This window comes from Bemisia tabaci, chromosome 6, assembly GCF_918797505.1.
Source record: "Bemisia tabaci chromosome 6, PGI_BMITA_v3".
NCBI classification, from domain to species: Eukaryota; Metazoa; Arthropoda; class Insecta; order Hemiptera; family Aleyrodidae; genus Bemisia; species Bemisia tabaci.
This window is the reverse complement of record NC_092798.1, coordinates 24649495-24661476: the sequence shown is the minus strand read 5'-3', so window position 1 is coordinate 24661476 and position 11982 is coordinate 24649495. Positions and strand designations below refer to the sequence as shown.

The 11982-nt window shown below is 39.0% G+C and overlaps 1 protein-coding gene across 1 annotated transcript; it reads right to left on the bottom strand.

Annotated features, from left to right (window-relative positions):
• Nucleotides 1-399: 399 nt before the first annotated feature.
• LOC140224845 (uncharacterized) lies at nt 400-7581 on the bottom strand. Its single transcript, XM_072301649.1, has 2 exons — nt 6794-7581; nt 400-3191 (listed from the first exon to the last, which is right to left on the bottom strand). The coding sequence occupies exons 1-2, from the start codon at nt 7346-7348 to the stop codon at nt 2859-2861; spliced, it is 888 nt and encodes a 295-aa protein (XP_072157750.1). The 5' UTR covers nt 7349-7581; the 3' UTR covers nt 400-2858.
• Nucleotides 7582-11982: the final 4401 nt, after the last annotated feature.

Here is an 11982-nt window from a genome sequence, read left to right as displayed (position 1 = left end):
ACCGAGCTCAGAAAGATAGTAACTGACGTATGAAAGCGGCACCTGGAACTAACACGCTAGCTCTCTGGAATACCATTAAAGGGCGCCTTCAAATGCTGTAGATACTCATAACGCTACACTCACTGCGTAGCACTACTGTACTGCTGCGCTTTGGCTCGTGATATTTTGTTCTGAGTTTTCGAGGTACTTGCATCGGAAGAAAAGGTGGTTTCTAAGTGTAGTTTTTGGTTTAAGGGGGGGATGAGTGATGACATGAACAACTTTATTTACTTTCTTTTCCTCTCCTTTTATCCTAAAAAAAGTATTAAATCCCACCGATAATTCAAATAAAGTTCAGCAATATTTAATTTGAGCTCTCGGAATGAGCTCTCGGACGAAAGATTTCTTATACTATATAAACGATCATATCTACTTCTGGATGCATATTTTGGAATGATTTTGGATTTTGCAGGATACTCAATAAAAAGTATTCATGGATCAACGCTTTGCTTAAACACATCAGGAATTTATTTACCAGAAAAATAAGACTTAAAAAAGCAAGAATAAATTAATTTATAAAATTAGTAAAAAAAGTTAAAAAAACAAACCTGAGGTGTTCTTAAACCAAAATTAAAATAAAATTGATTAATTGATACATTCAAAATTAAGCTGATTGAAGCTATCTTAATACATTTAATCAGGTACTTACAGTGACGGTTTCAACAAGAAATCAACTTATGATTTAAAGGAAGAACACTCTTTAATTTCACTTAAAAAAATGTGCACTTAATCTAAGCAAAAAAAAAATCAGGTACATACAGTGACGGTTTCAACAATAAATCGATTTATGATTTAAAGAAGAACACCTTTTAATTTCACTTAAAAAAATGTGCACTTAATCTTCGCAAAAAAATGCAACTTCCTCTGAGGCACAGTTTAAATAATAGGGGATGTGAGCTGGTGTCTAGTTAAAAAATGGCAGGTATGGGTTTGGGTCTACAAGCTTACCAAAAGGAGGTTTCCCGACTTTTACAGAATTTTGTCGATATCCGAGATAGAATCTGGACAAATGACCAAGATCTGGGTCCTGAAGGTCTCTGAGGAGCCCCACGCTCCGTGTTCATTATATCCTGCGATGTTCGATGGGAAGTGCTGTTTTCCAGAGCAGAGCATCCTAGTCTAACTTGCATTCGAGTAAATTGGGTACTAGTAACTTTAATGAAACAATTTAGACAAGAGTACCTTCATACAGAGAGCATGTACTTTAAGTCCCATGGAAATTAACGTTTAAGATAAGAACAAATGGTGGCGTTGAAATTACCTGCTACAATTGTTATCGCTTTACGATAGCAGTAGTCCAGACTCTAGATTGCAAAGATTTTTCCCGGGCGTACCGCACGTGTTTGGCTCCAAAACTGATTGTGAGTAAATTCTCCTAACGATGTCATAAACGACTGAAATGATGGCGATATCTCATCCAATAAGCTCCATGACATTGAGAAGAAAAAGGAGGTGGTCGCATTTCGGGCATTTCGGTCGTCCGTTGGTCGGTGCGGACGGTTTTTATCATCGATTTCCTTGGATAATGTGTCGTTTATGGAAAAAGGTCATTCCATGTGGACGTATTTCTACCAAACAGAACTATGTGCATTATGACTTGAGCCCTGTAATGCATATGTACATTATATTCTTATGGGTCCCAGGGCTCCTGTCTTAATGCACATAACTCCGTTTGGCAGAAATACGTCCATATAAAGTGTTTCAGATTATATTTTGAACTGATCTAAGCAAAAAAAGAAAAAACTTACGTGATGGTCCGTTTTTCATACTTTGAATCTCGGATTTTGCTGAAATATCGACGCAATATTGTACCTACCAACATCATAAGGCAAACGATCCTCAGCATGCAACCACCTCCTTTTTCTTTCTCTATGGCTCCATTATTCCTAAGATTACTAAGCCAATGGGTAATGCATCCTTCAGATTGGCCAGTCACTTCCTCTGATGGTGCTCGATGTATGACTACATCAGTGTTCGTAATTCATGTCCGTCAAAAGTTCCGGGATTCGGAACTTTATTGTTCCAATGTCTTCCACTTCATGGCCGTCAAGAGTTCGGGATTCTCTTTAGATATTTTCAAAAGTACCGAGAGAGTTCCGGAAAATGCGAAAGATCCAGAACATTTCGGGAATGGGTCAGTTGCGCTGGTCACAGAATCGTGCTACGATGCTTTATTCTTGCAAATCAACTAAAAATGAGAAGATCTGTCCAAACAGCAGCTTCATACGTTGAATATTAACCAAGATATCGCGCCTTAAAAAGCTCGATCTATGACGTCATCCACCGCGCCAGTACATACCATGTTATGCAGTACCGCGGTGGATGACGTCAAAAACCTGACTTTTCAAAGGACGATATACATAATATATAGGAGTCGCTTTTATAGCGCTCTTTGGCGCTTTACGACGCTTAATCGCCACAAAGCTCGGTCTTCCCGCAGGTCATCAGGGAGTTGACACTCCCTCATCTCATTTAACACCCCGTGTCGCCAACCTCTCACTGGGCAACCCCTACGTCTCCTCCCAGGAGGAACCCAATCAAGCATCTTTTTTGGCAGCCAAGGCTTTTCAAAGGACGATACCTCGGTTAATATTCAACGTAGAAAGTTTCTGTTTGGATGGATCTTCTTATTTTTAGCTAATCTACAAGAATCAAGCATCTAAACACGATTCTATTACCAGCGCAACTGGTCCATTTCAAAAGTTCCGGGGAAAAATTCAGGAAAATCTCAAAAGTTCCGGGGAAAATCCAGGAAAATCTCAAGAGTTCCGGAATTCGGTACTAGTTCCGGGAAATGGGAGCACTGGATTACTTCAAAATTAGCCTTGGGGAGTGTTGGGTACAGGGAACTGGTTAGGGGGCTGGGCAGCGGGTTGGAGCGGCGTGCCCCCAGGCGGGGGCGCCTCAGTGGGCGGGGGCGGGGCGGCTGATGTCTGGCATTTGTCTGGGAGCTCCCAGTTTCCCTGGTCTGGGCGATTGCTGTTGACGCGTATGTAGCATCGCCCGGACTGCCCGCTCACCTGGAAGCAGCGTCCCTCGGCGACGTCTTGGCAGTTCGACGACTGCACTTCCTTATTCGCCTTTTTCATCCGGGTCGCCTCCTTCCGGCAGCCGTGCTTCCGCCGCCCGTTCTTCTTCGAGTCGAGTCGCTCCTGAGGAAGAGAGAAGATGTACCCAAATTAAACCAAATCTACCAGTGGCGTGGCGTGAATTGCGATATATCGATGTTATACCATTGAAAATTATGGAAAATGATCGATAGACAGGGTGTTCGGAGCGAACACCTTAATAATCGATTCTTTACCACATGTTTAAATGACAAAACAATCGATACATCGCAATTCACGCCACGCCTCTGAAATCTACCAGCAGTTTTCTGCCGCGCTAGGGAAAAACGCCGTATGAACATTCGAGAGTTGCCGATTTCCTCCGATGAAATGTTTATTTTTGAGGAACGTATCGACGGTGTAAGTCGGCGATCACATAACTCGTTTGCGGTGTCTGAAAATCTCTGCCTCCATGTTATTTTTTTACAGGAGAACGAATTCACATCATTCCTTGAAGTTTTTGCAGAATTTTCTTCGCGCACAGAGAAGAAAAATTGCGGCAGTTTTAAAGAATTGCCGTTGAGTAGTTTAAAAAATTCTAGGTGGCGGTAGCCACCCCGGCCCAATCCAAAAAACTCCCCCTAAAAAATGACGAGACCAAATGAAAAAAAAAATAAATAAAGTATGACAGAAAGTCTGCGACGTCGCAAACCGAGTTATGTGATAGCCGACTTACACCGTCGATATGTATGAAATGGATATTTTCTCTTGAAATATTCAGGAACTTTAGGTGTAAATCCGGACAAAATTATCTGAAAAATTGAAAGAAAAATATTTAAAAATTTTACGGAAAATTCGTGATTTACAAAAGGGAATTTTGCTGCGTCTGGAGGTTTGTGTGGCGTTTTCCTCTAGCACGGCAGTATTAAACCGGTCAATTTGTTTTCTTTATTCATTTTTTTTAAAATAGATTTTTCTGAAATGTTTCCACAGATTCTAGTTATAGTTTTAGCGCTGATACCGAAAATGACCTTTGTTTCCCTGGGTCAGCTCAATTTTCCCCGGAAAAATCAGAATTTTTCCTAAAAATCGAGCTTTCTCCAAGAAAAGTCAACTTTCCAGATAATAAGTGCAAGATGGAGAAAAACTAAGGTTATTTTCGGATTTAGCAGCCAAAATTGTTATTCAAAAAATGCCCATTCAAGTTTCTTTTCCATTCCTAATATCGAGGTTTTCCCGGACAAATGCTTTTTTTTCGCCGGAATAACACCATGTAAAGCTCATCCGAATGTTTTGCGTCGGAACGATGGGTAACAATTTTCTCTCAGAAAACAGGTTCAGTTATTTCCAAATATGTTTTGCCGCTGAAGCTGTAAATTACCTTCGCTTAGTTCCATTTACCTTTATGAAAAATCGATTTTCCATCAGATTTTTTTGGCTCAAAATTTATTACGAATCCAAGATATTTTGAATACCTGGCAGAGCTTTGACATGATCAATTTTGAGTTAGAGTCCCTTGGCTCCTTTAAACAATTTTATATCGCTCAACACCGAGAATTCGGCCATAATAATGCCTCGTGAAATACAGTAATTAAGGGCAAAATTTAACGTATGTATGCCAAACAGAACAAAGTTATGAGACTAGCATGCCACACCGTTCCTTTCGATTCTAGGGGCTTTTAGACAAAGTATGAAAGAAAGCACTCTGCAACTTCTTTTCTATTCAAAATTTTACGAGGAAAATGAATCACACAGTGGAAAGCCTTAAAATCGACTCCTAAGCAAGGTTTAAGTGTTTACAATTAATGTTGGTTAAATGGCAAAAATACATACGATACGAGTACATTAGCAAAGCCTAATTGCCATTTGTTGTTTGTTAAAAATACCTCTTAATATTTCTTTCAGGAGTTGATTTCCTAAGTTCCCTTGACGTGAATAGTTTTCTACGTAAGATATTGAAGCGAAAATATTTGACCTGTTTCCCTAGTTCAGACCTTGTTTAAAGGCTCATTCAGAGTTCTTTTCAGCATGCAAACGTCTAATGGGTCGGATGTGTTGGTCACAGAATTGTGTTTGGATGCTTAATTCTTATAGATTTGCTGAAAATGATAAGATTTTTCCAAACAGCAACTTTCTACGTTCAATATTAATCTAGATATCGCAATTTGAAAAATTCGCTTCATGAAGTCATCCACCGCGGTATAGTGGCCCCCTTGGTTTGGTTTCTTCTACTTTGCTTTCATCAATGAGTGAGACACATATTTGCAACGTGAAACATGCGAAAAACTTGGATGAAAGCAAGGTAGAAGAAACCAAGGGTGTTAGTACCGCGGTAAATGACGTCATGACGCGTCATAAAGCGAATTTTTCAAAGCGCAATATCTCGGGTAATATTGAACGTAGAAAGTTGCTGTTTAGACAGAACAAATTGTTTTTAGACATAGAGTAGTAATGTAAGTGGGAGAGCTGGCGCCACTTTTAAGCATTTTCCAGGTCCCGGATTCCGAGACTCCCGGGTCACTTTTTCGATACATAATCGATTTTTTTCGATACACGGGGACCCGGCTATTCGATGTAAACAAAGAAGATAGGAATTACTATGTGGATTGCATTTTGCAAAAAGGAACCTGAAGCATTACAATATTGCCAAGATTGTGCAGCTCCTTTTGTCTTGGAAGGAATACCTAATTATCTCTAAACAGTTTCTATTTAACTCGCTAAAAACTGTAAATTTAGGACAAAAGTTACCATGTAAATTTCACATTATTTCAGGATATAAATTGTTATATTGCAATGGGTGGTGTTGCACAATCTTAGAAACATTGCAATGCTACTGGTTCCTTTTTGCAAAATGCAATCCATGTATTCCACACCGGGATTTAGATCGAACATGCATCGGAAAAGTGACCGAAGCTCGGCGCACACCGGGCTCGGACCCCGTCGACCGGAACATGGCGCTTGCTCTCCCATTTACATTACAACTCTAGTTACTCTGTATTCTTAGATGATCTACGAGAATCAAGCACCGAAACACGATTCCGAGACCAGCACAATTGACTCGATGCGAAACAAGGGCTCCAGATCTACCGTGATAGTGAACAAAATCTCGGGAGCACAACCTCATATTAATAGCCTTAGATCTAGCAATAAGTCATCAGTCTTGAGGTGATTTGATGGACGCCGTATTTTGTGTCAGAACGGCTTGCGATACATCGCATCAATTGGTTCCATTTTTTTTAGCTACTCAACATTTTTCTCGAATTTTGCGATCGCAATTCTGTTGTCAGGAGCCTGAAACACTCATTTACCAATTTTAACAAAGCAATTCAACGTAATAAAGGCGTGGTTTTTTTAGAGAGAAAATATCCCATTCGAGTGCAGTTTCGATACCAGTATCGAATGCGATGTTTTCTCTCAAAAAAACCACGCCTTTATTACGTTGAATTTGTTTGTTGAAATTGGTAAGCGAGTGCTTTAGTCTCCTGAAAACAGAATTGCGATCTCAAAATTCGAGAAAAATGACGAGTAGCTGAAAAAACGGAACTAATTGATGCGATATCGCAAGCCGGTCTGACACAAAATATGGCGTCCATCAAATCACCTTAAGTCTAGAATTAAATATAATGTAAATATTCCAATTCCGTAAGGAGGAGAATAGATAAAAAATAAAAAAAAAAAAAAATAAAAAAAGTGAACAAAAGTTAGACCTGGTATCTGTCACAGGGATTTAAGTCATGAATGAAGATGTAACCGGCGTAGAGGAGCTTCCAATTGAGCGTTTCGTCATCTGGATCCTCGGTCTTGGAATATTTGGGCGGTACACCCTTGACATGGCCCCTCGGGGTGACGATAGTCCCTCTCGGAAAATCGGGGGGTTCGGGGTGCCCCTGCTTCCTCTTCTCGCCGGACTGCCCCGCGCCCGATCGGGGGACATTCTTGGTGGGCCCCGGTTTGGACTTCGAGTACCCTTCGTCGTTTCCGCCTCCTTTGCCACCTCCGCCTTTGCCGCCTCCGCCTTCGCTGCCTCCGCCTCTGCTACCTCCGCCTTTGCCTCCGCTTCCATGCCCACCGCTTGAGCCACCTGCATGTCCACCACCACCACCTCCATGCCCACCGCCTCCGCCTCCACCCTTTTTAATCACCGGGTTGATGTTGTCTTCAGTTTGGTTGCCGTCGGACTGTAACAAAGGGAATTGTCTTGATATTAGGATTAAAAAAAAAACCAAAAAAAAAAAAAACAACGTGATGATCTTATTCAACATTGGAAAAAAGTCGATTGGATCTAGAGTCCAGACTCTTAAAAACAGTGAAAAAAAAACTCTTGATTCAGTCCAATTTTTCCTTGAATCGAAGAGCGGAGCCTCTTGATTTGGGCGGAGTTCCTTTTGATTCAAGCAAAAAGTCCAATTGAATCAAGAGTATTTATTCTTGTCAATTTTATTAGGAGTCTGGACTCTAGATTCAAGCTACTTTTTTCCCATTAAACGACAAAATATAAAACAAACGCAGTGAATACATCGGTAAAAAAGCCAAAAACATGGGGGAAATCTTAGCGAGGATCAGAATAAAAGCTAAAATGAAAAAGCTTCCGTTCCTGTTTAGATTTATCGTGTATTTAACCAAAAACACCCTAGATATGTTTTGATCCATATTTTAGTTTGTTTTACCCAATTTTAAGTGTATGTATCTTAACAAATTTTTTGCTAATCCTTTGTAATAATATAAATCACTTTTCCGCAATCATAGAAATGACTGTTTCGCCTCTAAATCACGGCAACTCCCTACTATTCTATTCTAGAGAAAAGTTGAATGCAAAAAGCGTGTACGTGTTATTAGTTGAGCGCTTAACACAAATTATTTCCGCCTTAGCAAAGTATTCATGAGCTAGTTGCCACCGGTTGCAACAACTCAATTCAAGGATCTTCTTCAAAAGATGATCTCATAAACCTAAAAATAACGAAAAATAAGAAAATCAATATATATGAAAAAACTGATTAGAGTGAACAACACCTCACTATATGAAAAGGGACCTCTAAGCATGGGGGTAAAATTTTAAAAAGGTAAATTTTTCTAAGTATTTTAAAATTCGAATTTGAGTTTATAAGGGGAGACTCTGTAGTATTCAAGATATGAGCTGCGAGTTGTTCATCAATCTTTGGGGGTAAGAGAAGGGCGTAAGGTTGCAATGTGATCGGATAATTTCTAGCTCGCGAAGAGAAAAACTGGCATCAAGTGATTTTTTCATGAAACTTTTTTTCCTTTTTTTTTTACTTTATTTTTTTATTACAATTTTAGATTGTCGTCGTTTCTACTCGGAATGATATTTCAGGGCATTTTCTCGCTGCAAAATGTTGGTAAAAGTCTCCTTCGAACAGTGGTAACGATTTTTCAATTTTGAGTTTTCCATCGCCAAGGTTTCTGCTTCTGTGAGCGATCACAAATCTAGAAATTAAAACGAAAAAATTACAAAAAATAAGTAAATCGAAACTCCAATGAAAATATCAAACCATTGTTAGCGGCGTCGTAGTGCTCTCGAGGTACTGAGCATCATTCAATTCATTCATCATATCGTACTCAGTATTTGACACTTCTGATGCGTTTTTTTCTGCAAATGCATAAATCACAGAGTTAAAACTCGCACAAATCATTAGAATAGAAGATATTTCCGCGATTAGCGCAAATGACCCAATTGACCCAGCCATGGCAATGTCTGTCGTGTAGATGGAAATTGCAGATAAAATCTCCTCATAATAGGTTTCAAGAACTGATACAAATACCGTGCGTGCGGACGTGTGTTCGCATTTCCGGGAAGAATTAATATGATCCAGTGAATTTCGTGTGGAAAATGTGGGAAAATTTGGGAGTCATTAAAACGCTGCGTGCACCTGTGTTTACTCGTCATGTTTGTAGACTTGTATATTACCTCTTTTTATGACGGCTTTGTGCTTAATGTATTCAAGCATGTCAAAATCATGAGCCAATAAACCATTTAATATTTTTAGAAACCAAGCTGCGCAGATCATGTTGTCTAATCAAAATTGCACGCAGAATACGTTGAGTTAGAAATTTTCCATTACGTATGTGCGGGGAATCAGCGTTTTTCGAGTTAGTGAATTCTAACTCCCCGTTCATCTGTTGGCCTATTCATAAGGGCTGATACTCTGAATCTAGGAGGGAAGAAAGCAAAAGATATTAGATTTAGGTAAAATTGGCTAGGAGGGGGGAAATATCTTCAAGAAATCTCTGAATTATTCTCTCACTCTTGTTATTCACGTAGATCATAGAGGAAAACCTTCAGATGGAGTAAAATATTTAAAGGTTTTGCTCTTTGTTCCAACTGAAAAAAAGGGAAGAGGAAGAAAAAATCTCAGGAAACATGCTGTTACCCTTAAGAGAGCCTTAAATGCCCCCCCCCCCCCCCCCAAAAAAAAAAAATTGACCCACGCCCTATTTTAGAGAAAGATTCAATTTCGATATTTTCCCTGTTGATGGTCACATGTTGTCATCTTATTCTCGCTGCACGTTGGGTACCGAAGTTTTTTTTTCCAGACGCATCTCTAATGGCGAGGGTATTTTCCTTGACCTTCTCTCAGTATCACCCACATGCACAAGACCCTCGGGTGAGATGGATTAGCTGCAATTCCGACTGTTCGACCATTTGCTCGACCCGCAAACACGCACTTGAACCGATATATCATTTCAATATATCTGCGTCTTCCATGATTCATGCACGCGGCAAATCGGGCCGCTCGCTCGGCCGGGAAACCGCAAAAACCGCCCGGCAAAAAAGCCGAAAGAAAAAACCGCATTAATACGAAAACAGATTAAGACGATTTACAGAGAGTCTGCCTCGGACCGATCCATATCGTCAGATCGGCTCACGAAAAGTCAAATTTTCCGTTTAAAATCTATACACAGTTCTGAATATCTCCCAACTATCTAGCAATATCGCAGGCATTGCTGCCACGTACACGTTGTAATTTCTGAAATTATAACATTAAATTCAAAAGGGATAATAACATTTTTTCTGCGGCTATGGCCGAAGAAAAAATGTTACGGCTAAAAAATGTTATTTCTACGGCTGTATAAATAGCCGGACTTCTAAAAGCCAAATAATAGCCTTTTTGAGAGCGGCTTCAACTGACTTGACGGCGGTTTGGAATTCCTCAACATGCAGATGGGTAAAATAGACGGAAAAATCGCCCTTTTGTAAGAGGAAATAAAGTTAACCAACATATTTGTCACTAATTGCAAATATGGTGTACCTAAGGTGCGAGGCTATATCATCAGACATTGAATCTTCATATTTTAATTTATTTAAGTGCAGTTTCTGCAATTCAGATCGTGGCCCATGAAGACTGAAAGAGACTTACACATTGATGAGGACGGGTCACATCACTGTTTAAAAATTCGCTGAAATAAGTGAATATGGGAACTATAGGTCAAATATGTTCTGAGCCTGGAGTTCGGGTACACTTATTTGCGGTCGGATAGTTAAGTTTATTTGCTTATTTTAAAGAAAAGCCACTCGAATTTGATGGGGACAAAGCACAGATTCGTAATGAAAAACTCCAGTCAGTGGTTTTTTTCACCAACTTCGAGTGACACTTCTTTATTATGCACAGATTTACTCACTCATCTAACTGCGATTTCACGCTAACTCCGAGGCTTAGAGATAATATTTGATCCAATTCCCATATTTATTTACTTTGATTTCTGTATAACAGTGTGCAACCTTAAATATTGGGGGAAAATAATAAAAAAATAAATAATTCAGGAATGGGCCCAGCTGAAAAGTTAGCTCAGTTACAAACGGATAATTAAAAATTAAGTAACATTTAAGTAATTTCATAAATTTAACGGTTACTAGTTACTTTTGAAAATGATGAGTGACATCGAATTCTTGCTTTGATTGTTTAACTTTCTCATCATAAAACTCAACAACGCTCATGAAAGGTTTGTGTATGAAGAGGACAGCTCTTTAAGCACTGCCTGTCTGTTAAATTAAATTTGTTTTATTACATTAGTTTTTTCCCTTAATTCTCATAAGTGTCTAGTTACAACTCAAACAGTCTGAGCATGTTTCGTCAACAGTCCATAGTGAAAAAAAAAAAAAAAAAAAAAAAAAAAAAAAAAAAAAAACCCACAAGAACAACACGACGGTCCTAATGAGTTGGACTCAATGTCACTGAATAAAATTTTCTTAAGATATTATTTCTACTTAAATCGTCGTATTTTATCAACATAATTTGATTTTTTGTGTAAAACCCTTGCGTCAAGAGTAATTTGAAACGACATTAAGAAAAACAACGTTTCTTTAACTAAACAAACGGACTCTTAGTTAAATCCATGCAGATTTAACTTTAAAAAAAAAAAATCTCAACAAGAAACGAAGCTTGAAGTCAAAATAATATCTCAATTCATTTCTTTTTCCAGTGATACCTCTAGGTGAATTCTTCAATTGCATTCACTACTTGATTTGGCAACCCTCCGCGGTCACAGACTGAGCAATTAATTAAATTCGGATTATGTAACGTGTCCTTCAGGAGTCTGTTGCGATCCATTGAGCAGACCGCAGAGAAAAATCCCGGTTCCATCGCGGCGTATCGATCCCGTCAAATTATTACAGTAGGCAGACAAAATTGCGGAATATTCTTTAATGCCACCTACATACTCTTCTCACATATCAGACTGCTACCGATCAAGATTAATGAGGGAACTTGAAATTCTTAAAGGTCAATAAAAAACACGCGGTTCAACGTGTCACATGGGGTCGGAACTCGTTTGAAACTTGGACGAGTTTTCAACAAAATTGATTATGAAAAGTGGAAGCTTGAAAATATTATTGGTTAAAATTACTCTGAAGTAATATATAGGAATACACACTTTAAAAACA

Bases quoted from the DNA above. Each gene is read 5' to 3' on its own strand.
- LOC140224845 (XM_072301649.1), bottom strand. From the start codon at position 7,348: ATGTTGAATAAGATCATCACGTTGTTTTTTTTTTTTTTGGTTTTTTTT. The intron at 3,192-6,793 runs GTCTAACTTTTG...TCTCTTCCTCAG, and splicing joins ATCCCTGTGACAGATACCAG to GAGCGACTCGACTCGAAGAA.